Source organism: Oncorhynchus clarkii, chromosome 1 (assembly GCF_045791955.1).
Source record: "Oncorhynchus clarkii lewisi isolate Uvic-CL-2024 chromosome 1, UVic_Ocla_1.0, whole genome shotgun sequence".
NCBI lineage: Eukaryota > Metazoa > Chordata > Actinopteri > Salmoniformes > Salmonidae > Oncorhynchus > Oncorhynchus clarkii.
Window position 1 is genome coordinate 35057348 of NC_092147.1, and position 24920 is coordinate 35082267.

The 24920-nt window shown below is 43.3% G+C and overlaps 1 protein-coding gene across 1 annotated transcript; it reads right to left on the reverse strand.

Moving 5' to 3' along the window:
• Positions 1-11268: 11268 nt before the first annotated feature.
• Positions 11269-15618, reverse strand: LOC139406476 (E3 ubiquitin-protein ligase TRIM47-like). The gene is made up of 5 exons (XM_071149104.1): positions 14968-15618; positions 14475-14570; positions 13996-14229; positions 13732-13891; positions 11269-13277 (listed from the first exon to the last, which is right to left on the reverse strand). Exons 1-5 carry the CDS (start codon positions 15616-15618, stop codon positions 12682-12684), a joined length of 1737 nt encoding a protein of 578 aa, XP_071005205.1. The 3' UTR covers positions 11269-12681.
• Between the last annotated feature and the right edge of the window lie 9302 nt (positions 15619-24920).

Sequence of the window (24920 nt, forward strand, 5' to 3'; positions counted from 1 at the left end):
GAAAGGTGGATCGGCAATGGCTAGAAGACCGGTGACGTCGACCGCCGAACGTTGCCCGAACAAGGAGATGAACTGACTTTGGCGGAAGTCGTGACAAGGTTAGACTACTGCAATGCTCTACTTTCTGACTACCTGGATGAAGCACTAAATAAACTTCAGTTGGTGCTAAACAAAGCTGCTAGAATCATGACTAGAACCAAAAAATGTGACCATATTACTCCAGTGCTTGCCTCTCTACACTGGCTTCCTGTTAAGGCTAGGGCTAATTTCAAGGTTTATCTGCTAACCTACAAAGCATTACATGGTCTTGCTCCTACATATCTTTGCGATTTGGTCCTGCCGTACATACCTACACGTACGCTACGGTCACAAGACGCAGGCCTCCTTACTGTCCCTAGAATTTCTAAGCAAACAGCTGGAGGCAGGGCTTTCTCCTGTAGAGTTCCATTTTATGGAATTGTCTGCCTATCCATGTGAGAGACGCAGACTCGGTCTCGACCTTCAAGTCTTTATTGAAGACACATCTCTTCAGTAGGTCCTATGATTGAGTGTAGTCTGGCCCAGGAGTGTGAAGGTGAACGGAAAGGCATTGGAGCAACGAACCACCCTTGCTGTCTGCCCGGCTGGTTCTCCTCTCTCCACTGGGATTTTCTGCCTCTAACCGTATTACGTGGGCTGAGTCACTGACTTACTGGTGCTCTTCCATGCCGTCCTAGGAGGGGTGTGTCACTTCAGTGGGTTGAGTCACTGACGTGATCTTCCTGTCCGGGTTGGCGCCCCCCCCTTGGGTTCGTGCCGAGGGGGAGATCTTCGTGGGCTATACTCGGCCTTGTCTCAGGATAGTAAGTTGGTGGTTGAACATATCCCTCTAGTGGTGTGTGGGCTGTACTTTGGCAAAGTGGGTGGGGTTATATCCTACCTGTTTGGCCTTGTCGGGGGTATCGTCGGACGGGGTCACAATGTCTCCCGACCCATCCTGTCTCAGCCTCCAGTATTTATGCTGCAGTAGTTTATGTGTCAGGGGGCTAGGGTCAGTCTGTTATATCTGGAGTATTTCTCCTGTCTTATCCGGTGTCCTGTGTGAATTTTAGTATGCTCTAATTCTCTCTCTTTCTTTCTTTCTCTCTCTTGGGGGACCTGAGCCCTAGGACCATGCCTCAGGACTACCTGGCCTGATAACTCCTTGCTGTCCCCAGTCCACCTGGTCGTGCTGCTGCTCCAGTTTCAACTGTTCTGCCTGCGGCTATGGAACCCTGACCTGTTCACTGGACGTGCTACCTGTCCCAGACCTGCTGTTTTCAACTCTCTAGAGACAGCAAGAGCGGAAGAGATACTCTGAATTATCAGCTATGAAAAGCCAACTGACATTTACTCCTGAGGTGCTAACCTATTGCACCCTCTACAACCACAGTGATTATTATTATTTGACCCTGCTGGTCATCTATGAACGTTTGAACATCTTGGCCATGTTCTGTTATAATCTCCACCGGGCACAGCCAGAAGAGGACTGGCCACCCCTCATAGCCTGGATCCTCTCTAGGTTTCTTCCTAGGTTCCGGCCTTTCTAGGGAGTTTTTCCAAGCCACTGTGCTTCTACACCTGCATTGCTTGTTGTTTGGGGTTTTAGCCTAGGTTTCTTTATAGCACTTTGTGACATCAGCTGATGTAAGAAGGGCTATATAAATACATTTGATTTGAAAATTTGATTTGATGTTCCTGGGATCATATGGTATCACATATATGATCCCAAAATTCTAAATCGTCTAACTGAAGTTCACACCCGTTCCAGGAGGTTCCAGGAAGATCAATATGGAGTAATGAGAGCAGCAGCTGCCTGTCTGCCAGAGTCTAGGACTTTTGCATTGAAAGAATCACTGCTGGCCTCGTGCGATAACTATCATATCTCTGTTGAGGATGCTGAATTTGCAGTGTTTATTCAGCAACTGCGTAGGAAAGTGGTGGGAGGTCAGGAATTCCCATCCCTTATTGAGGTTTTGGACAGCTGCAGCCCTGACATTTTCCCCAACATCAATAGACTACTAAGGGCCATTCTCAACCTTCCTATGACTTCATACTGTTGAGAGACTCTACTTCCCTACATGTCGTATTACAACATTCATCAGATCTTGCATGCTGACTGTATGTCTCAACAATCTAGTCCTATTGTCCTTTGAAAGGGAATACAGTGACTCTTTGGACTATGAAATAATCTCCATCTTCAACAAGCCTAGGCGTCTATGCCTTGTGCTGTAAAACGTGAAACACACAAGAAGCCTGAATGCTGTTTATTTAGGATTTAGCCTAATATTTTCATGCCTGCCTTTATGTGTTTGATTCCGGGTGAACCAGTGTATTCATACCCACCGTGATATTAGGCTATGTATGATGATTTCATGTTTTCATGCCTGCTTTGGTAGGCCACGTTGATGTTTACTGATTCAAGTGAGCTAGTGTATTCATATCCGTTGTATTATGCATAATGCTTTTCTTTTTTCATGCCTCAATGCCTACAGTAGCGTTTGCTTATTCAAAGTAAGCTATTCATTTCATAGTCGCCTTACAGTTCAAGATATATGTCACGAAAGCTAGGAGTAGTGGGTGTGGAGTCAGGCGCAGAGAGCAAAGCTTCCAATGTAGACGTGTTTATTCAGTTGGGTCTAGCCAACTAACAGGCACAACAACCAATAAACAGTTAAGTCCCCCAAAACCAGGGAAAATAACGAACAGCAAAAATACGTACAAGCAAAACAAAAATCTACCACTGACAGAGAGGAATAAACCCGCACAAAAGCAGGCGGGCCCTGGAAGTTTAAATAGCCCCAAATTAACAACAAATAAGGTACAGGTGAAAACAATCGAGACAAAACCAACAGAAAAGAAAAAGGATTCGGTGGCAGCTAGTAGACCGGTGACGACGAAGGTGAAGTCGTGACAATATAGGCCCAACGTGTTTGTATTGTATTGTTTGTGGCTGTTTCCATATGGCAGAAAAGTGTGCACTTTTGGGCAAAATTGTGGCCAAATTAAATTAAAACACTCAGGGCTTTCTATTCTTTGTGCATTAAGCTGTTTGCGCATATTCCAATCTAGTGCCAAGTTGGTATCCAGCTGATGCGCTGACCATGTCACTGAATCTACCTGTTGTGCCTGTACTGTAGATCGTTCCTTTTGAGTGGGGTGGTCGATCTGATCTGATAATATGTGAATATTTAATGAGGTTCGACTGTCGGATTGAAAACTTCATCCATTATCCGTATTTTCTGACAGTATAATCTTCCCCATTTTATCACTGCACCTTTTGCTCTCTCTCTCTCTTTCTGTCTCTCTCAACATGTGCATTTCATGATGTTTGTTTACTGTCTGACTTGGACAGTCGGCCTGTTTTGTCAGCAGTGTTGTTGTAAACGCATGGGGCTTGTTGATAAGGGGAATATGTGGTGTTTTTTGGTCGCATTTATCCCGTGTTATGTGTTAAATCATGCAATATGTAACGGTCGTCGTCTTCTGATGAGGAAGAATCGGACCAAAGCGCAGCGTGGTACGTGTTCATGACTTTTATTAACAACTGAACACTAGAACAAAAATAACAAAGTGCAAAACGACACCGAAACAGTCCTGTCAGGTGCAGAACACTAAACAGAAAACAACTACCCACAAAACATAGGTGGGGAAAAGCTACCTAAGTATGGTTCCCAATCAGAGACAACGATAGTCAGCTGTCCCTGATTGAGAACCATACCCGGCCAAAACAAAGAAATACAAAACATAGAAAAAGGAACATAGAATGCCCACCCCAAATCACACCCTGACCAAACCAAGATAGAGACATAAAAAGCTCTCTAAGGTCAGGTCGTGACACAATGTGATTCCACAAATCTTCACTTAAATATGTTGGAGTAGTTTTGCTGGAGAATGTTTCCCTAGGCATTTTTACTTATTCCCAGGCACACAACAATTTCTGCCTACAATGTCATTCATTCTCTTTCCTCAATTCAGTCCCAGGAGAGAGGTATAAGGCTAATGTGAAAAAAATATAGAGATGGTGTCACACCCTTTGTGATTGTCTCCACCCCCCTCCAGGTGATGCCCATCTTCCCCATTATCCCCTGTGTATTTATACCCGTGTTCTCTGTCTGTCGCCAGTTCGTTTTGTTTCGTCAAGCCTACCAGCGGTTTTCCCTCTGCTCCTGTCTCTCGATTGTTCCTGTTTCCTTGTTTTCCCGGTGTTGACCATTCTGCCTGCCCTGACCCTGAGCCTGCCTGCCGTCCTGTACCTTTGCCCCACCTATCTGGATTACTGACCTTTGCCTGCCCTGACCCTGAGCCTGCCTGCCATCCTGTACCTTTGCCCCACCTTTCTGGATTACTGACCTTTGCCTACCCTGACCCTGAGCCTGCTTGCCATCCTGTACCTTTGCCCCACCTATCTGGATTATCGCCTCTGCCTGCCCTTGACCTGCTTTTTGCCTGCCCCTGTTCGATTAATCAACTGTTGTTACTTCGACGTTGTCCGCATCTGGGTCTTACCTGAAACATGATAGAATGGAAATGAGTAAAACATTTACAACATCGATGAAACAGTCTTTAGATTCCCATTGACTGACACTTGGTCTAATTAATGAATTATGTTATTGTAATAATGTAACCTTTTTAGTGTGTATTATTGACTGATGATTAGAGTAAACATAATATCTATGTATCTGACATCACAGATGGTAGAACAAAAAACTGATTCCCTGTTATTCATCCTCCTCTCTCTCTCCTATCTTTTCTGCCAGTGCCTGTGGCAAGGAGGAGGCAGATAGTGGCTATGTCCCAATTATCTCTCCTTCCTCCCAGTGTGCTCTTGTTCACTTCCCTTCACTGATTTGAAAGGAAATTATTGGTAGAAGAAATATGATGGAATTTCGCACTAGCCCAAGCCTCCACCAATCCACTGCTTTGTGGGAAGTAGTAAATAAGTGCACACTTTGGGAGAAAATACATATTATTGGGATATACACCCAGAGAGAGTGAAACTGACCCCAGACTCACACTGATCTTCAATGACCCTGACCCGGGGGAGGCCATCTTACAAACAATCATCTCCTTTCATGAAGCGACCTGAGGTAAATACTACGTTCCGGGTTTGAGGAGTTAGTGAGGCAACTTTGAGTTCAACTTGGGATAATCGGTCATACGAAAGTGGCTCACCTTTTTGTCAGATACATTTCTATGGCAACAAATCCTTAGGGGCACGCTAACTCCGCTAACTTCATTAATTCTGAGTAACTAGCCCCCCCCTAAGAACAATGTCTAATTGCTGTCACAAAAAAAGCAATGTTTGGAAAAATAATTGGTATATGGATGAAGGTCATGTTTAGGCAAATAACTATAAAGGGAAATAAATGGCTACAGTTTACACTTTTTTAGTTATTTCATGAAATGTTGTTTATAGGCGGTTTTTTAAAGTCCGGGGGGTGCCAGTTACCCTGGTAGAATATTATGGGATAGGGTTTCAGACAAGTGTGTTAAAATCCATTTAATAATTTTATGTATAAATTCTTTAGTAAGGGCTAAGTCTAGTTGCCCCCAACAAACTCATCCAAATTACTACTTTACTCAAAAATTATCTACATTTTTCTCTCTAAACAAGTGGATTATTTATCTTAAGGCTTTCTTACTTTTATATTAAAAAAAATATATATAGATCTAACTTCATTGGAATATATCTACAACTTTTTCTCAAATTAAAAAAATTAGATCAGCGTACTGCAAATTATTTTATTTTTTAGGTAGTTACCCCCTACTATTCAATTGTTAGTGTACCTACTTATGAGTTTAACAGTCAAATTGACAGGTTTAGAGGTTCCAAAACCCTTTAATGGATTATATGTCTATGGCCACCACAACGCAACAAGCTGTTCTGTTGGTTCGACAGATAGCAGAAAGAGCGATAGGAGCAGGAAAAAGGTGCTTGTGCATTGATAAGCACACCAAAGATGGCATTAACGATAAGTAATACAACAAAGACGACACTTCTAAAAGCCTATTTCACACCATAGCATGCTGAATGGGCAAGATAACTTTTCTTCCTCTTAGATTTTGGCACAAATAAACATGTGGCACTGACTCGCCCATGGATTGATGTTTAAGCAGTGTCTCAATGAAGAGTTCCGCATTCGACTGGCCATGTGCGATATGCATGCGCAGTTACAAGCCTGCTAGAGTTAGTGGCAGGTGTACGAGCAAAGGGCACTAGGGGGTAACCCTCCCCATAATTCACAATAAGACCACAAGATGTCACCAAATTATTTTCCCAACACTTTCCCTGGCTGCCACTGCTCTTGCTCAAATATTTCCTCTGTCTTCACAAGTTTTGGAGATATTTCAACAAAATAATTTTGTAGTAATTTTATTTTAAAAATTCAATTTGGAAAAAGTTTAGATATATTTCAACGAAGTTAGATCTTTAATATTTTTTTATTTTAAATATACAAGTAGTAAAGCCTTATGATAAATTATTAACTTGTTTAGAGAGAAAAGTACAGATCATTTTTGAGTAAAGTAGTAATATGTTGGATGAGTGTGTTGGGGCGTAGCGAACATTCTGCTGTTGTAAAGCACATTTTCAGCAATTCTACAAATGTTTCCATTGAGCTGAGAGAAAATGATGCCATTTTAAAGCTAATTTACTGCAATATTATGTATTTTGTCATTGCTAATGCTGTGTTCCTGTGCTCATACATTATAACAACATCAATGCGTATGTTCCCTGAATGCCCGGATTTTGAAATTTTCTAGCTTTTATTTGATTTGTTACTCCTCAAAGCTGGTATTATACAATATATATATATATATACACTACATAACCAAAAGTATGTGGACACATGCTCATCGAACATCTCATTCCAAAATCATGGGCGTGTTAGTCCCCCCTTTGTTGTTATAACAGCACTGATGTTGGGTGAGTAGTCCTGGCTCGCAGTCAGCGTTCCAGTTCATTCCAAAGGTGTTCGATGTGGTTGAGGTTAGGGCTCTGTGCAGGCCAGTCAAGTTCTTCCAGACCAATCTCAACAAACCATTTCTGTGTGGACCTCGTGTTTTTATTTGGGCCCCCGGGTTTTCTGAGCAAAACATATTTTTAAATGTGTGTGGAATTTTCAATGTTGGACATAAAAGACTATAAAACCACCAATCGAGGGATTGTGTTGCTGGAGCCAAGAGAATCCCAATACCACAGATACCTGCGGAGACTCAATTAGCAGGAATTGGATCATCTCGCTGTGGTTCCCCGACAGACGTAGGTTGATGGGGTGGTATGGTGGGTGACCCGGCCCATAGAGCGCCCGTCCAGCGCTCTAACATTCATGGGAATGGAGAGGGGTTGAGTGGGGATGTCCAGCTCGGATGCCAGAGTCGATGAGTATCTGGAGAGACTTGGACTGGTTGCCCCACCGCAGAGTGGCATGGAGATAGGGCGAGTAGGGGGAGAAGCAAAATTATCCTTAAGACCCACCGGAGTACTACCAAAGAGCTAGGTCTCTTGAAGGGACAGGTTGACACATAATGACCTGCAATACAGATAACTCTGGGTGTTAAGTCTGCGTACGTGTTAGGCTGGAGACAGCCTAGTCCTGCCGAGCTTCATCGGCTCAGGAAGAGGCAAATCGGCAGTCATCGGAGGCTCATGAAGGAACTCTGGTAAGCTCAAATCCTCTAGGGGACTTCCGGAGTTCATTAAATGCAAGGTGGGATCCTTGAGTGAGCGATTGGGACCACAATCAGACCTCTTCTTCCTCCTACATTCCCGTAGCCAACCATCGTTAAAGTGATGAGTGAGTCGAGATCCGTCAGTAGTTCCCGGGCTGCAAGCTCATCCTTTAATTCCCCCGATAATCCGTGCAGGAACGTGTCGCACAGCACTTCCGGGTTCCAGGCACCCCCCGCTGCTAGCGTGTGGAAATCCACTGCATAATCGGCCACACTGAGGGAGTCCTGCTGAAGCTGGAGTAACTTCTGGGCAGCCTCTCTCCTGGACACCGGAGCCTAGAAAATGTTTTGTCCCCTCCGCCACGAATACCTCCAGACTGAGGCAGATGGCGGATTGTTGCTCCCACACCTCTGTGGCCCAGGCGAGTGCCCTCCCGGACAACTGCATAATAATGTACGCTATCTTTGAGTGGTCCGAGGGGATCGAAGAAGGCTGCAGCTCGAAAACGAGGGAGCACTGGGAAAGAAAGCCAGGGGCCGCCAGCGCCGCCCGTCTGCCAGGGGCCGCCAGTGCCGCCAGTCAGCCAGGGGCCGCCAGTGCCGCCAGTCAGCCAGGGGCCGCCAGTGCCGCCAGTCAGCCAGGGGCCGCCAGTGCCGCCAGACAGCCAGGGGCCGCCAGGGCCGCCAGTGCCGCCAGTCAGCCAGGGGCCGCCAGTAAGCCAGGGGCCGCCAGTGCCGCCAGTCAGTCAGGGGCCGCCCGAGCAGCTGCCCCTCTGTCCCGAGCAGCTGCCGCCCCTCTGTCCCGAGCAGCTGCCCCTCTGTCCCGAGCAGCTGCCGCCCCTCTGTCCCGAGCAGCTGCCGCCCCTCTGTCCCGAGCAGCTGCCGCCCCTCTGTCCCGAGCTGCTATCGCCCCTCTGTCCCGAGCTGCTATCGCCCCTCTGTCCCGAGCTGCTATCGCCCCTCTGTCCCGAGCTGCTATCGCCCCTCTGTCCCGAGCAGCTGCCGCCCCTCTGTCCCGAGCAGCTGTCGCCCCTCTGTCCCGAGCAGCTGCCGCCCCTCTGTCCCGAGCTGCTGCCGCCCCTCTGTCCCGAGCTGCTGCCGCCCCTCTGTCCCGAGCAGCTGCCCCTCTGTCCCGAGCAGTTGTCCCTCTGTCCCGAGCAGCAGCTTCACCTCTGTTCTGAGCTGCCCCTCTGTCCCAAGCAGCCCCTCTGTCCAGTGGGGTCATTGAGAGGGGTGGCCATGGTGAGTAAGCCACGGAGGCGGACAATAAGGCGGACTAAGACAATGGTGAAGTGGGGTCCGCGTCCCGCGCCAGAGCCGCCACCGCGGACAGACGCCCACCCAGACCCTCCAATATAGGTCAAGGTTTTGCGGCCGGAGTCCGCACCTTTGGGGGGGGGGGTACTGTCACGTTCTGACCTCTATTTCCGTTGTTTTGTATTTATTTAGTATGGTCAGGGCGTGAGTTGGGTGGGCAGTCTATGTTTGTTTTTCTATGTTTTGGGGCATTTCTATGTTTTCGGCCTAGTATGGTTCTCAATCAGAGGCAGGTGTCATTAGTTGTCTCTGATTGAGAATCATACTTAGGTAGCCTGGGTTTCACTGTGTGTTTGTGGGTGATTGTTCCTGTCACTGTGTTTGTGGTCACAGGATAGGCTGTATAGGTTTTTCACGTTCCGTTTGTTGTTTTGTAGATTTAAGTTATTTCATGTATCGTTAATTTTCCATTAAAGAACATGAGTAACCAACACGCTGCTTTTTGGTCCGCTTCTCCTTCTACAGACGAACGTCGTTACATCGGCTCTCGGAAGTCATTAAGTTGCTTCAATATGCTTTAAATGCTCCAGGACCACTGACAGTTTTTTTGCCTGATGCAGGACTCTAGTGCCAGAGAAGAGAGACTCTCAGACTGAAAACACCTCCATTAACACCCCCACCGATAGATCAGTGTTCTAACTCCACCTTGATAGCGTGGTTTAATGACAGAATGCCACTATCTACCGCTAACTTTTAACGGAAGCTCCACTGTACACACAATACCCCATAATGTCAAAGTGGGATTTTGTTTTCAAAATTTGTACAAATTAATTAAAAATGAAAAGCTGAAATGTTTTGAGTCAATAAGTATTCAACCCCTTTGTAAGTTCTGGAGTAAAGATTCTGCTTAATAAGTTGCACGGACTCACTCTTTGTGCAATAATAGTGGTCAACATGACTTTCAAATGACAACATTCACATTTTAGCAGACACTCTTATCCAAAGCAACTAGGACTATGTGCCTTGCTCAAGAGCACAACAACATATATTTCACCTTGGGGATTTGAACTAGCAACATTTCCGTTGCTGGCCCAACATATTTTACCACTAGGCTACCTCATCTCTGTACCCCACACATACAATTATCTGTAAGGTCCCTCAGTCGAGCATTGAATTTCAAACAGATTCAACCACAAAGACCAGGGAGGTTTTCCAATTCCTCACAAAGAAGGATAGATGGGTAAAAAAAAACATTTTTAAACAGACACTGAATATCCCTTTCAGCATGGTGAAGTTATTAATTACACTTTGGATAGTGTATACCCCGTCACTACAACGATACAGGCGTCTTTCCTATGTCAGTTGCCGGAGAGGAAGGAAACTGCTCAGGGATTTCACCATGAGGCCAAATGGTGACTTTAAAACAGTTACTGAGTTTAATGGCTGTGATAGGAGAAAACTGAGCATTGATCAACAACATTGTAGTTACTCCAAAATACTAACTTAATTGACAGAGCAAAAAGAAGGAAGCCTGTAAAGAATACAACATTTTCCAAAACATGCATCATGTTTGCTAAAAGGCACTAATGTCATACTGCAAAAAAAATGTGGCAAAGTAATTCACTTTTTGTCCTGAATACAAAGTTTGGGGCAAATCTAATACAACACATTACTGTGTACCACTCTCCATATTTTCAAGCATAGTGGTGGCTGTATCATGTTATGGGTATGCTTGTAATCCTTAAGGACTGGGGAGTTTTTCAGGATAAAAAGTAAACTATATTGAGCTAAGCACAGGCAAAATCCTAGAGGCAATCCTGGTTCAGTCTGCTGTCCACCAGACACACCAGAGATATCTACTGCAGCCCTCATCCGCCACATGCAACACCCGTTCTGCCAGTCACATTCTGTTAAAGGTCCCCAAAGCACACACATCCCTGGGTTGCTCGTCTTTTCAGTTCGCTGCAGCTAGCAACTGGAACGAGCTGCAACAAACACTCAAACTGAACAGTTTTATCTCAATCTCTTCATTCAAAGACTCAATCATGGACACTCTTACTGACAGTTGTGGCTGCTTTGCGTGATGTATTGTTGTCTCTACCTTCTTGCCCTTTGTGCTGTTGTCAACGCCCAATAATGTTTGTACCATGTTTTGTACTGCTACCATGTTGTGTTGCTACCATGTTCTTGTCATGTTGTGTTGCTACCATGCTGTGTTGTCATGTGTTGCTGCCTTGCTATGTTGTTGTCTTAGGTATCTCTTTATGTAGTGTTGTGTTGTCTCTCTTGTTGTGATATGTGTTTTGTCCTATATTTATATGTTATTTTATTTTTATTTTTTATTTTTTATTTTTTTAAACCCAGCCCCAGTCCCCGCAGGAGGTCTTTTGCCTTTTGGTAGGTCGTCGTTGTAAATAAGAATATGTTCTTAACTGACTTGCCTAGTTAAATAAAGGTTAAATAAAATAAATAAATAAAAAACACTGAAAGATGAATTCACCTTTCCGCAGGACAATAACCTAAAACACAAGGCTAAATCTACACTGGAGTTACTTACTAAGACAGTGATTGTTCCTGAATGGCCGAGTTACAATTGTGGCTTAAAATCTACTTGAAAACCTATGGTAAGTCCTGAAAAAGTTTATTTAGCAAGGATCAACAATCGAGCTTGAAGAGTTTTCAAAATAATAATAGGCAAATGTGGCACCTGGAAAACTCTTAGAGACTTTTTTTAAACCTTCATTTAACTAGGCAAGTCAGTTAAAAACAAATTCTTATTTTCAATGATGGCCTACCAGGGAACAGTGGGTTAACTGACTTGTTCAGATGCAGAACAACAGATTTTTACCTTGTCAGCTCGGGGATTCAATCTTGCAACCTTTCGGTTACAAGTCCAACGCTCTAACTGCTAGGCTACCTGCCACCCCTTACCCAGAAAGATTCTCAACTGTAATCACTGCCAAAGGTTCTTGTACAAAGTATTGACTCAGGGGTGTGAATACTTATTTAAATGAGATGTTTCTATTTTTAATTTTCTATTAATTTGCATAAATGTCTAAAAACATGTTTTCAATTTGTCACTATGGGGTGTTGTGTGTAGATGGATTCAGGCTGTAACACAACAAAATGTGGAATAAGTCTTATATTTATGAAGGCACTGTACATTTCACAATGCCATAGACTCTCAATATCCCAAGCATTCATACATTTAAAAGGAATAACGTGCCAGAAAAGAATGCTTTCAGTCATTTCTAGGGCTGCCAGAGTTAATCAGTTAACTGTTTGTAATTTTTGTGCACAAATTATTTTTAATTGTGATTAATCGTATTGTCTGAAAGCGTTCATAATACACTGAAAACATCCAAAATACACAATATATTCAACTAAAAACAACACTGTAATGTCAAAACAGGTTGACATTGCGGTTAAAGAAAGTGTGCTTCATCTGTTTACCTGGATTCTACTTACCATTTGTTTGGAAAAAATCAAGATGTCAATATTTTCGTCATACTTTTTGTATCAATTGTTTTAAAATACGGCTCAATTTGAGAAAATTCAGAATTTGCGATAAATCGCAATTTATCACAGCAAATCCAGTGATGAACTCAATTGCATTTTTGTATCATTTGACAGCCATAGTAATTTCATTATCTGTTGTAATTATACCCCGACTGTTTTATTTGGACCATTTTCCATTTTTGTCTGGTGATCTCTGGACCCAGCTGAATCAAATTATTTCCTTTTCTTTAGTTTTTCTTGTCTCTTTGTTGCCTGTTTGGTCTGGTGAGCATGCAGCACAGTCACAGCTTCATCCACCTTGGAGCGGAGACACTCTGGAGACTCCAGCATGTAGAGCAGCTCAGAGTTGTCAATCTCCAGCAACATGCCAGTGATCTTTCCTGCCAGACTGGGGTGCATGTTCTGGATGAGCGGGTAGAGGCGTTGACCCAGCATTTCCTTCTGTTCCTGAGGAGGAGCAGCAGCCAGCTTGGAGGCAGTCAGAGGCTCCTGATCCTGCACATGGACAGCAGGCTGCTGCTTAACAACCTGGGGAAGTGTATGAATGTATGAAGGCTTGCGCACTCCTGCAGCATACTTGTACTGAGGCATGTGCACTGGGGTTACAGCAGGTGCAGCCTGGGCGGCCATGCGATGAGGGGTCACCATGTGAGACACATTGGGCCTCACAGTGCTGAAGGTCGCTTGCATGTTCTGAAAATACTGTTGTTCGGTTATCCAGCGAGGGCTGGGTCTCCGCCCTGCCAATTGGTTGGAATTGAAATAAGAAGTATGTAGAATGGCATCCATGAAGTAGTCAGAGGGAGGTGCTAAGGGAGAGATGCACTGATTGATTTAAGTCAGCTTGATAATTGGTGTTTTGACAGTTATTTCAATCACAGGTTTATGTATCCATTCCTCAGTAACCCAGAAGATTGAAATGAAAGTCCCCATAATAAAATGTGGGTGTATTTTATAATCTGTTATTATTTAGGCAATTACACACCAGACCACCAGGGGCAGACAGATGGTGGCGGTAAACACACATCAGGTGTTCTATAAAGACAGATGTTTGAACCTATGGTGAGTGTGGATGGTGGGAGAGCTCACTGTTCTTACCACAATCAAAACCACACAAATGAATGCAAGAAAACGCAAGAAACCCCAAACAATATACAAAGGATTACTACAGTCAACTCTATGGTTCAACATTCATTCAAGGTAACCACTATTGCTCATTTTGAGGCATGTAAAAAACAAGTCTATTTGATACTTCTCACCTACCTTCCCATGATAGTTTGGCAATTTCCTTCTTGCAGATATCCTCTAGTTGTTCTGTCACCTCAGATACAAAATTCTTCACAAAATGAAAATATATGTGTGGATTGACAGATATGCTGGGTAAGGCATCAGATCCAGGAGGGACACAGAGAGACTGAAAACTCTGTTGGGAGAAACAGGTTGAAAAAACAGAAATGTGGAGATGTTTTATCTAAAGTTTACAAGTTCTTTTAGATTTTTTTGCTGATATAGACAGACTGACGTCACCTGGAAGAAATGGATGTGATCCTCTGTGTGTGAAAGCTGCTCCAGCTCAGCATCTCTCCTCCTCAGCTCAGCTATCTCCTGCTCCAGCTGCTCCAGCTGCCTTTTAGCCCGACTCACTTCTGCATTTTCCTGGGCTGTTATTTGCTGCTTCACCTCAGAGTTCCTTCTTTCAATGGAACAGATCAGCTCAGTAAAAATCCTCTCACTGTCCTCCACCGCTACCTGTGCAGAGAGCTGTTAGAAGACACAGAGAGAATGAGGGTCCATTTCATTCAGCCCAGGATAGACTATAAGGACTTTTCTTACCAGCATTCCATTGACAGCCAACATCTAAAACTGATCCTTACCTTAACCCTAACCTTACACCAAACCCTTTACCCTGACCCTAACATAATTTTAACCAATTCTGAAATGAAATATTGGTTTGCTGGTCATGTTAATATATATTTAGTTTAAATATAGATGGCCCTAAAACTCACCTTCAGAGAGACCACAGCCTGTCTCAGCTCCTGCATCTCCTTCTCTTTCTGCTGGATTCTCTGCTGGGATTTCTGCTGATTCTCTACCAACTGTTTCTGCAGAGAATGGTGACAAGACTTTGTAAAGGCTCCTTCCATGATGTTCATGTGAAGTAGGATAGTCCTTCAAACCACTGAGACGCAGAGATGCAGCCAAAAGAAGGAGATATGTTTAAATATAATACCATAATGATTGCATTTTGGGATGTGTCAAAGTATTATTGTTATTATTATTACTTATGAGAGTCACCAAATTACTGCAACAATATAATCAGGCAATTTTGTTCAAGTACTTTGACATCTCCGGGCGTTGGATGTTTTTCTTACTCTTCCAGTTATATCACCTTTGACATAAAACACTTCCATTTGATAAGAGGTACATCCACAATATGTTGTAAAGTCAAATGTCCAAATGCAGATCTATGATGTTTAACAGTGGAGTTGTCATCCTTACCTGTTTCTCAGTCCTTTCTGCTGCAGCTGTATCATGGCCTTTATGTTCATTCATTGTACACAGATAACAGATACACTGCTGATCGGTACGGCAGTAAACCTCCAGTGGGTTGTCATGATGAGAGCAGATCTTCTCCTGGAGTTGTGTGGAGGCTTTGACCAGCTTGTGCTTCTGAAAGGCAGGGGATTCAAAGTGAGGCTGGAGGTGAGTCTCACAGTAAGATGCCAGACACACCAGGCAGGACTTGACAGCTTTGAGTTTCCTCCTAGTGCAGAAATCACACTCCACATCTCTAGGTCCAGCATAACAGAGAGCTGGAGGAGCAGATTTTAATCCTGTCTTCTTCTGTTTCTCCATTAATTCAACCAATAAGATGTTTTTCCTCAAAACAGGTCTTGGGATGAAGCTTTCCATGCACAGTGGACAGCTGTAGACACCTTTCAGATCTCCCTGATCCCAGCAGCCCTTAATACAGCCCATACAGTAACTGTGTCCACAGGCAGTAGTCACTGGATCCTTCAGTACATCCAGACAGATTGAACAGCAGAAGGGATCCTGACCCAAAGTTGCCTCTGCCATGTTGATACACACACTGACTGACTGAACAGTTGTGGACAAGCATTGGGGTGTTGTCTGTCTGCTTACTTTCATTTCTCTGAAAATGTTTGTGACTTCCTGGTTCTGCCTGTCTAACCACATTGAGGGTTTGTTTGGCTAATGGCCAAAATATAGTCATAGATTGTAATTTATTTTTTTATTTAAACTTTATTTAACTAGGCAAGTCAGTTAAGAACCAATTCTCATTTACAATGACAGCCTACCAAAAGGCAAAAGGCCTCCTGGGGGACTGGAGCTGGGACAAAAAAATATATATATATAGAACAAAACACACATCATGACAAGAGAGACAACACTACATAAAGAGAGACCTAAGACAACAACATAGCATGGCATCAACACATGACAACACAGCATGGTAGCAACACAACATGACAAAACATGGTAGCAACACAACATGGCAGTAGCACAGGATACAAAGATTATTGGGCACAGACAACAGCACAAAGGGCAAGAAGGTAGAGACAACAATGGTAGGCCTACTGAATGGAAGGAGACCATTAAAACATGTTATTTATGAAATTATATTATTCCATATACAGAAATATTTAATTAGAAAATCAACATTCTCTCTGGGGTACTTCGGGATAAGTAACAGACTAGACTGAAATCACTGAACAACAAATCTAAGTTTTAGATGTATTATTTTCATCCAGTAGGTGGCAGAAAAGTTTAAAGTAGACAGTCGACTTGAATGTCTTTTCTCTCCAAGAAAAGGAGTACTCAACAGCCCGAGAGACGGAGGAAATGAAAGGAAAAGGTAGAAAGAACCGTGTTCTCTTGACTATGGTTTTACTTTTACAGTCATTCTCTCACCTCAAGGACGAAAGGACGAATGTGGGAAAAATATAGGCTAAGAAATAAAGTAACCTTTAAAGATTTAAATGAATAAAAAGTACTAATAAAATCGATGGAACAATGTAAGGTAACGATTGACTCAACGCCTTGATTTGATAATTAATTAATTACATTATTATCAATGTTATTATGATGGGTTTAGTTTAAATAGCGTTTACTTAGTTTAAGTAAAAAAAAATTAAAAGGCAGCCTCTAAGAATAGTCTAAATCAAGATGTATCTTATTTTGCTTTTCTATGTTCGAGTTTAATCAATAAAATGCTTAATTCGTTAAATTGTTTAGTAAGCCTATTTATGAGTCGGTGAATGGACAGGGACAGGCTATGTTGTGCAACATGAAACCAAAATTCACAATTTGAAATAAATCGATTTAAAATACATATAATTAAAATAGTCTTATTTTTGAACGATAACTGGTAAACTCGGGGATTCTCATCAAATTGCATAGGCCCACTGTATTCAGAGGACAATACTCCACCTCCACATCATTATTAATGCACATGGCCCGCCTGCACATCTACCAGCAGCGGTAGAGCACGAGGGGTGACCAGCTGGCTGCGTCTGTTCTATAATGTATGGTTTGGACAATGGGTGCGCGTGGACAGATTTCAACGCAACTTTAGAGGTTGAAAAGGTTTGAAATCCAAACCGCTCCTCTCTGACGAACTCAGCCCGGATCACCTGAAAGGGTGAGATCTCTTTTTCAAAGTAGGCCTCTATGTCTGTCTGTGTAATTATCAACAGCAGGTGAATGGGAGAAAATTGGAGTATGGGGATGTTCACCGGCTGTAGGTCTATATATTGAGGGGATGTGAGCCCCGATCTACAGTTCGAGCGGGACCTTTCAGTGACAGCGCCCCATTTCGAGCAACGGGAGGGAACATGGTTATGGAGGAAGATTCATGCCACACCCGATGGACAGCACAGGTTGTATAAAATGTGTCTCTGAGCTGAAATGGCTTGGATAAAAAGGAAAGCATGAAGCTCTTTGCTTGGGCTAAATAAAAGGTTTTGTGTTGTTTATAAATATATTGTTTTAAGTATAGACTATAGGCCTATCCTAAAACTGGAAAGGCAAAGAACTTGTGAGTGGAAAACTAGATTAACACAAACTAATTATTTACCTACATCACATTTTTTCTAAAGCCTCCACGTCAATATGGGGATGAAGGTGAACTGCCGTGGAGGGTGACGCTTACTGCATGGCATGGAGTGGGCCTAGGCTAGAGAATAGATATCCTCATCATCGAGAAAGAACTGTTGCACTGGTTCACTATCCGCCATATGAGGAGCGTCATTCGATGCTGCCGCAGTGTGAGCGCAGGAGCTGCATGCGCACTCAACAAGCCCTAAAAAACGGAGAAATCTGTGCGAACGCTTTAGAGGCTAAGGACATTAATAGTATAATGAACATTTAATGCTCGTAACAGTAGGCCTATAGCCAATACACTTAAAAAACGATAATACAATCAAATATAATCTAAAATTATTAGTGTTGTCACCATCAGCAATCTTAATAGGCTATGTTCGCAATATCCGTCAAGTGACACACGGCACGGGACTACTGTGCCGCACGCGCTAAAGAGTTCCGTGACACTGACGAACTGTTCACCAGCAGCAGGAGGAGAGGGATGAGGGCAGCATGGATTACTCCCTCTCCACTGGGTTAAGATGCTTACCAACTAATTACCTTTCCATCTGAAAATCCCCGACCACGCAGCCCCAACAGACCGAGTGCTAGGAGAGATGAAGAGATAGAGGGACGGGGAGGCCGGTGGTGGAAAGAGGAGAGGATGGGTGTTTGTGTTTCTTTTTTCATTTCAGGATGAGGATGCTGTCCTTTGGGTGATGTGGCCTTCGTTCAGGTATGGAGCTATTCCTCGAAGAGGGGGAGGTAGGGAGAGAGGGGTGAGTAAAGGGAAGAAAACAGTCATTGACTAGACAAAGTTGTATAGACAAAGTTGTATAGACAAAGTTGTATAAGCTTTATACACGGTATTATTTTTACGTAGGTAAAGTGCGGTTTAATAATTTCGTTACATGATTATGTAGAGTTATTGCGCAGTGCGCTTTATGGAATGTCATTTCAGTCACAGAAGTCGCTGCATTTTAAAAGAGAAAACAATAGGCCTATTTTTCATTACAAAAATAATACAACTTGGCATTTGGTTCGAAATTCATGTTTTCTATGCGGTGTTGATTCAAGTGCATAAATGTTTTATAGGCTATTGCATGTGTCATTGCAGCCTGATGCCTTATACAATTAGCAAATAAAAACTAGTAGCTTCGCCTTCTGAAAAATGTGTTTTATTCAAATTGTAATTGTATTTAACCTTACAATATATAATTTCCTCCTACAATGCAGTTGAATCAAATACAATTACTTAGCACTCTAAGTAGCCTAATTATAATTCGTTCAGGTTTGCTACTTATGCGTTATAGATCATTTATTTGTAGGCCTACAAAAAACGATGTAATCACTTTTAGTCCACATGAAAGTTAAAGCAGTGACTTCGCGGGTTAAACTGTAACAAAATATATCAAGGTCATACCTGGACAGCTATGGGCCTTAACTACCCTTTTGGTGAACCCTCTCGTGCACTTCTTCGAGGGTTTGTATTTCTAAAACGTTCCTAAAATAACAGGAGGTGGAGGAGCGTAGACTGCATAATCATCACAGACAAATGCGATTATCCACCAGCATCGAGGGCATTCTAAAGAAAGGTGAATGTCGCTCCCGCACGCAACAAGGCCTGTGGCTAACCTACTCTCCAAATCGTATTCCTGCCTATGGGATTAGGCGACTGAATAATAAAAAAGTAACCGACTGTTTTCTGAAGAAATTTAAACGAAGCCTATAACCTAATATGTATTATTGCTGCTATATCCTATTTATTCGTTTAATTGAGGCTTTTTGATTTGCATATAGGCAACCGGAATTTAAAGGTTAGGCGGATAGGGTTGTAACGTTTTTATAACGTTATAAATGAGCATTTGCTTTTTCTAATAGAAAAGGCCTATAATACCAGTGAAACGTCTGTTGCTAACCATTTTCAGGGGCATTCCTCTCACCATTGCAAAGGGCCCACTCAACTTGCTTAATGACAGAGGTCTCTCTCTCTCTTTCTCTCTCTCTCTCTCCCAACCAACGTTGCTCTTTAGGTCTATTGACGATTTCTTCCAGAAGCGGGAAGAGGAGCTCTGGGACCCATTTGGAGCTTCTCAAAAATCACTTAGTGCATTATTCCACACGGCTGTGATCAATCTTCGAGCTGGGTAGTGGGTCTGCATGGCGCAGAGATGAATGTCTGCCCCTCTCTCCATGTCCCGATAAGGGATGTTTGTTGTAACCTGTTTGTTTTAACCCGATGGACAGAAGGCATGTGCAACAAAGCCCATGAGGACATGGATATAAGAAACTTGTTGCGGATTTTAATATTTTAAGTGGTAGTATTGAATACATGGCTAATGCTGTGTTGAACGACATGTTGGAACACATTCTTTTAGAACACATGTAGTGTGGAGTAAGGTCTGGTGTTTAAGTCATGCATTTCATTCAAGCTCTGCCTTTCTGCCCCGTTCATTCCCCTTTTGTGGATCAGAAACAAGGTAGAAGATGTAAGCAATAATTTGACTTGAGTTTCTATCATATTTCTCTGACCTATCCAAGTTCACAGGGGCGGGCGGCCTGTCCATCTGGCATTTTGGGTAATGCCAGTTGGGCTGGTCAATTTTTACCCCAGTTGGACTGTCTAACTTGTGCCCCTCAAGGAACAAAATGGGCTGGTGTGGGGGCCTCAAAGAAAAAACAGAGTGGCTGTGGTTCTGGATCTTCTGTAACCCGACTTTCTGTTTCTAAAAAGAATACGTAGATTTCTGCATATGCGGGATTCACTATCCTACCTCCTTTCAGCTGTTGTTCAGTAATAATGGGAAGTTCTTACCGACTCAGATCTTTTTGACTCAGTCAAAAGAATGAATCAAGCTCAATCCATTCAGTTGATTCAGTAATGCCCAGAGCATGCAGGACCCCTACCGGCGAATGATGAACTAAAAGCTCGAAGGAATCATGATTGCACAAGTCTCTCATTCACCATAGGAGGCTTATTGGAGCTGCCATTTGTGACTGAAACGTATAAAACTGTGCTTCATACAATGTACATTTGTGATTGCTAAGCATACAAATAAGATTATTTATTGATAGATTTGAAACAAGGTCTTGTTGCAGCCGCAGCCGGACTAGATTGTGTGAACGACTCTTGGCGGAATGCTTGACTGCCGCGAGGGAGATCAGCAAGATATTGTTTACGAACTGCAGCAGCCCACCAAAACGATTTTTATCGAGTGTTGGGCAGAGTCAGGCTGTGTATGTTTTGATTCTACAAAGCTGTGTCCATAGAAAAACATTCAATAATCAAATCATTGCATAAATTCTCGCAGAATGCGATCACCTATCAGTTCTAAGAATGGTATTTCCTTTTCTGCTGCCTGTATTTTTCTGTGCACACATGATAGACAGTTGGTAGACGCGTATTAATCCTACTTTATAATTTTTTTTGTGGCCAGCAGGTCAAAAGAACGACTACAATGAACGAGTCACTCGGAAAAACGAATCGTGACTCTCGAGTCAGTTAAAAGAGTAGTTCAAAAAGAACGAATGGTTCACAAACTGCACATCACTACTGCTCAGTGCTCAGTCACTCCGCGACGCCACTGCCGCTTGCACACAAGACAGGTAGTCAATAGCAATTTAATGGTTTAAAAAATAAATAATTATGATCATTGCAAACATAGGCTAAACAGGAGGGAGACTGCAGTGCTGGTAAAATGGCAGCATAGCTATAAAGATTACATCCCCACTCAAAATGCTAATTGTTTTGCCCCAATGCAATGTGTCTTGCTTGTGCTATGGCAATATCAGTTACAGAGAAGGTTGTAGCCTTCATATATATTTTTGGAACGCTCATTCAAATTGCAGTTGTTCAGAAATATGAGGCAGAGACATAAGGCTGGTTTACAGTTGGTCGATCGACATGTCTGTAAACAGTTATCGCAGTGCCATCATGAACATTCTATTGTCATCCGACATCAAACTTGTTGTCGTCGTTATGAGTATAAAAGTAGAAACACAAAACGAAAACCTTGTGCATAACATCAGCATTCTGGTGTTCCAAATAGAGTACTTGCTCTTTTGAACAGCAATAAACCCAAAATTTAAAAAATGAATTTAATACATGTCAACCTAGCAAGCCAGGCAACAATGTTTTGGTTCATTGTCAGCTAGCTGGCTAGCCAATTAAAATTAGGGCCAGAGTACAGCTGACAACATCTTAACTTTAGCTGCTTTTTATGAATTATTACAGGAAAATAAACCAACGACCACAACACACCACATTATTCACAAGGTAAAATTGCTTACGGTTGTGAGTTTAACAAAGGGTGTGTCGGTAAATTCACTCTGGAGTGCCAGAGTGTGCTCATAGTGCGCTCTGGGCATTCGTAAACTCAGTATTGTCAGATTGTCCATTTGTAAATTCACTCTTGGAGAGTTCAGAGTGCACACTGGACGCTCTGGCTGAGGAGTAGGGTTGATCCGAGAATTTCTGACCACACAATGGCATTCAAGCACCCAATCTAACTGGCTAACGTTGGCTATCTTGCTAGCTACTTCCAGACACAAATGAGAGAACACCTCACTCTGACCATTTAACTTGCCCTAGCACAGCTGGTTAGACTGTTTTCATGTTATCCAGAGCGTTGGTGACTGCAACAGTGCTGCTGGCAACAATTTAAATCAGTTTTTTTGCTGACGTTTAGCGACACCGGCCATAGTCAACGGGTGTTGAGCATTCGTAAATGAATCAGTTATTCTGCGCTCTGGAACACTCAGATTAGAGTGCTCTGAAATTGGAGTAGATAGCCAGAGTGAAATTACGAACACGGCCAAAATAAAAGTAGGTCATTTTTTTGTAGAATTTTAGAACTCCTGTTGTCCTGCACCTTCTTGCCACAGAGGGATTTAGTCTTGTTGCTGTAGCAGCCCAGTAACCACAACAACGGACATTGCGACAGTCGCAGAGACATTAATTTTTTTCATGTCTGTGCAACGATGACAGTCTACAGACATTCCACCGGACTATAAATTAAATGTAGTTTTGACCAGCGATAATAGTCGCGTTCAATTTGTCTACAGACATGTCGTTAGACCAAGTATAAACTGCTCTATGGGCTACATCATCATATCGATCAAATTTGTTTGAGGGTTCAGAAGAGGGTGAGTAAAGAGAGAAACGTGAATGTTTATGTAAAATAGCACATGCACAGAACGTGGTTCGGATCCTTAGTTTCGAGAAGTTTCCAGACGGGTGTGGCAGGGGCGAAAACTCAGTATGTGTTGCCTCGGCCAAGAAAAAAAAGGTCCGGTGTGTTTCAACTGACAAGACCGATTTCTGATCCCAGTCCGCCCCTGTGGATCTGTGATGGGAATAAACAAAGACAGAAGGTAGGCAACAACTTCCTGGATTGAAACACAGCTCTGCCATGTTCTGTGTTTTGTCCTGCCCTGCACGGATGTAGTAGGCTACCCATGCAGCATGCCCTGGTGCTGGGCTGATGACTCCTCCTGTTCTGTGTATGGCACTGGTAGAATTCACTGTGAAGGCACACTATCAGTGAATTACCATAGGGCCATAAACAGAGTAGAGAAATAACCAAATTACCCAACATGCATCGCTGACACTGTCCCTTACCCTCTGCCCTCTTTACATTCTATACACCAACTGCGTAAAATTCAGTGTTGATGAAAGTCTATGACCATGATTGTGTTCTAACAGCTGTGGTGAGACAAACAACTTGCTATTCATCCAACTATTTTAGTTTTCTTCGGGCTGGTGCTGTTGTTTAAGACATGGCCTCCACTCGTCTTCTTTTCCCATTTTGGCACTAGCACATTTTTGCTTCTGTATATATCGGTTTGAGCAATCATGTGTAGTGCCAATATAGGAGGAGACAGACACTCAACACTTGTCTTTTTGGTTTGTTTGAAAGGAGGTTGTATAGAACGTGGAATAGTGATACGTAGGTGATAGGTCCTGTAATCGATGTGCAGTGTCAGTGATTTGACAGAAGCTGAGGGTGGGACCAATGACTTTGTTTCTTTAGATTCATGAGTACTTGATCACAATTTTTCTTTATCTTTCCTACGGACAGTGAGAGAGACAGACAAAGAGATAGGTAACTCCAGAGGGAATGAAAAAGAGAGCGAGAGACCGCAGAGGATGATCTATAGATCAATGGTCTTGGTCCTCTCCTATATCTCTGGTTGCTATGGAGGTCTATACTCTGTTCCAGAGGCCCTGAACGCTGTAACCTGAGCTGTAGTCTCAGACACAGGCCTCATGACTCACACAGAGCCTTATGATGCTCTCAGACTTAATGCATTCAAACCATTCCACAGCAGTCAAGTTCCAGGGGCTTCCTAGGATGATCATTATTAATAACTCCTTTGTGACTTCTGGGCAATTCTACTGACCAATAATAATCAACAGAATGTGCTCCACCGGTGTATTTATGGTCGCCCCGCTCACCCCGGTTTTTGGCAATGGTAGAACTCACACTGGTGGGATAGATGGATCCGGTGGTTCTAGACTTGCCAACAACTGACTGAGAGCTTACCAGCCAGCCAGATCCACCCGGAAACCACCCCCTTAAGCCAATATGTTGTTGGAGTTAAACGACAAGAATGACACTGCAGCCTTTGATGGCCAGAGTTCTTTTAAACCTGAAACACGACAGGAGTGTCAGGTGAGCGTGACTAATTGAGTGTTGATTGGATGAGGCAGAGAGAGGAGGGGTTTGTGTGACAGGTGTGTAAGTGACTGTGGGTGGAGCAGAGAGAGGGTTAAATAGACTGTCCCCTCTTGCACCCGTACAGTCTCAAAACACTCATCACCATGGAAGAACACAGCCATAACTGAAGTTTTGTGGCCCACCTAAAGCCTTCTGGGGTTTAGACACACAGACAGACTACTTCAGTGTGGTGACCAAATTATGGGCAGAAGAACAAGCATCACCCATCCTCTTGTTCTGACTCTTCCTCTCTCCCATAGGTGCCAGGGTTCTCAGTAGCTGTGTGCCATCCCCCGGGGGCATCTGCGCTATGATTAGCTGATTATAACATACACTCCCAGAGTAACCTTACACTTGACAGAGGAGTGTGTGTGAGTACGTCTCAGCAATAGGGGCTGTAACAGTGATCCATACACACCTCCATGAACCATTTACCTCACTGGAATGAGAAGTGCATCCTACCGAGATTTGCCTCAGTCAACGAATCAGTCAATCAATTTGATTGATTCATGTACTTTTCCAGTCGTAGGGATGGTTTTGGCTGGGGCTCGAGATGGGGCTGGAGTATAGGGCTGGGGCTGGGCAGTGCGTGAGTGTAGTGGAGTATGTAGCAGTGTAGCAGTGATGTGT

What these genes read in the sequence shown, in the direction of transcription:
- LOC139406476 (XM_071149104.1), bottom strand. Translation starts at nt 15,618, where the DNA reads ATGAAAGTAAGCAGACAGACAACACCCCAATGCTTGTCCACAACTGTT. An exon ending in AGGCTGTGGTCTCTCTGAAG is followed by an intron (nt 14,230 to 14,474) that starts GTGAGTTTTAGG and finishes GTCTTCTAACAG; the next exon opens with CTCTCTGCACAGGTAGCGGT. An exon ending in TGCCAAACTATCATGGGAAG is followed by an intron (nt 13,278 to 13,731) that starts GTAGGTGAGAAG and finishes TCTCTCCCTTAG; the next exon opens with CACCTCCCTCTGACTACTTC.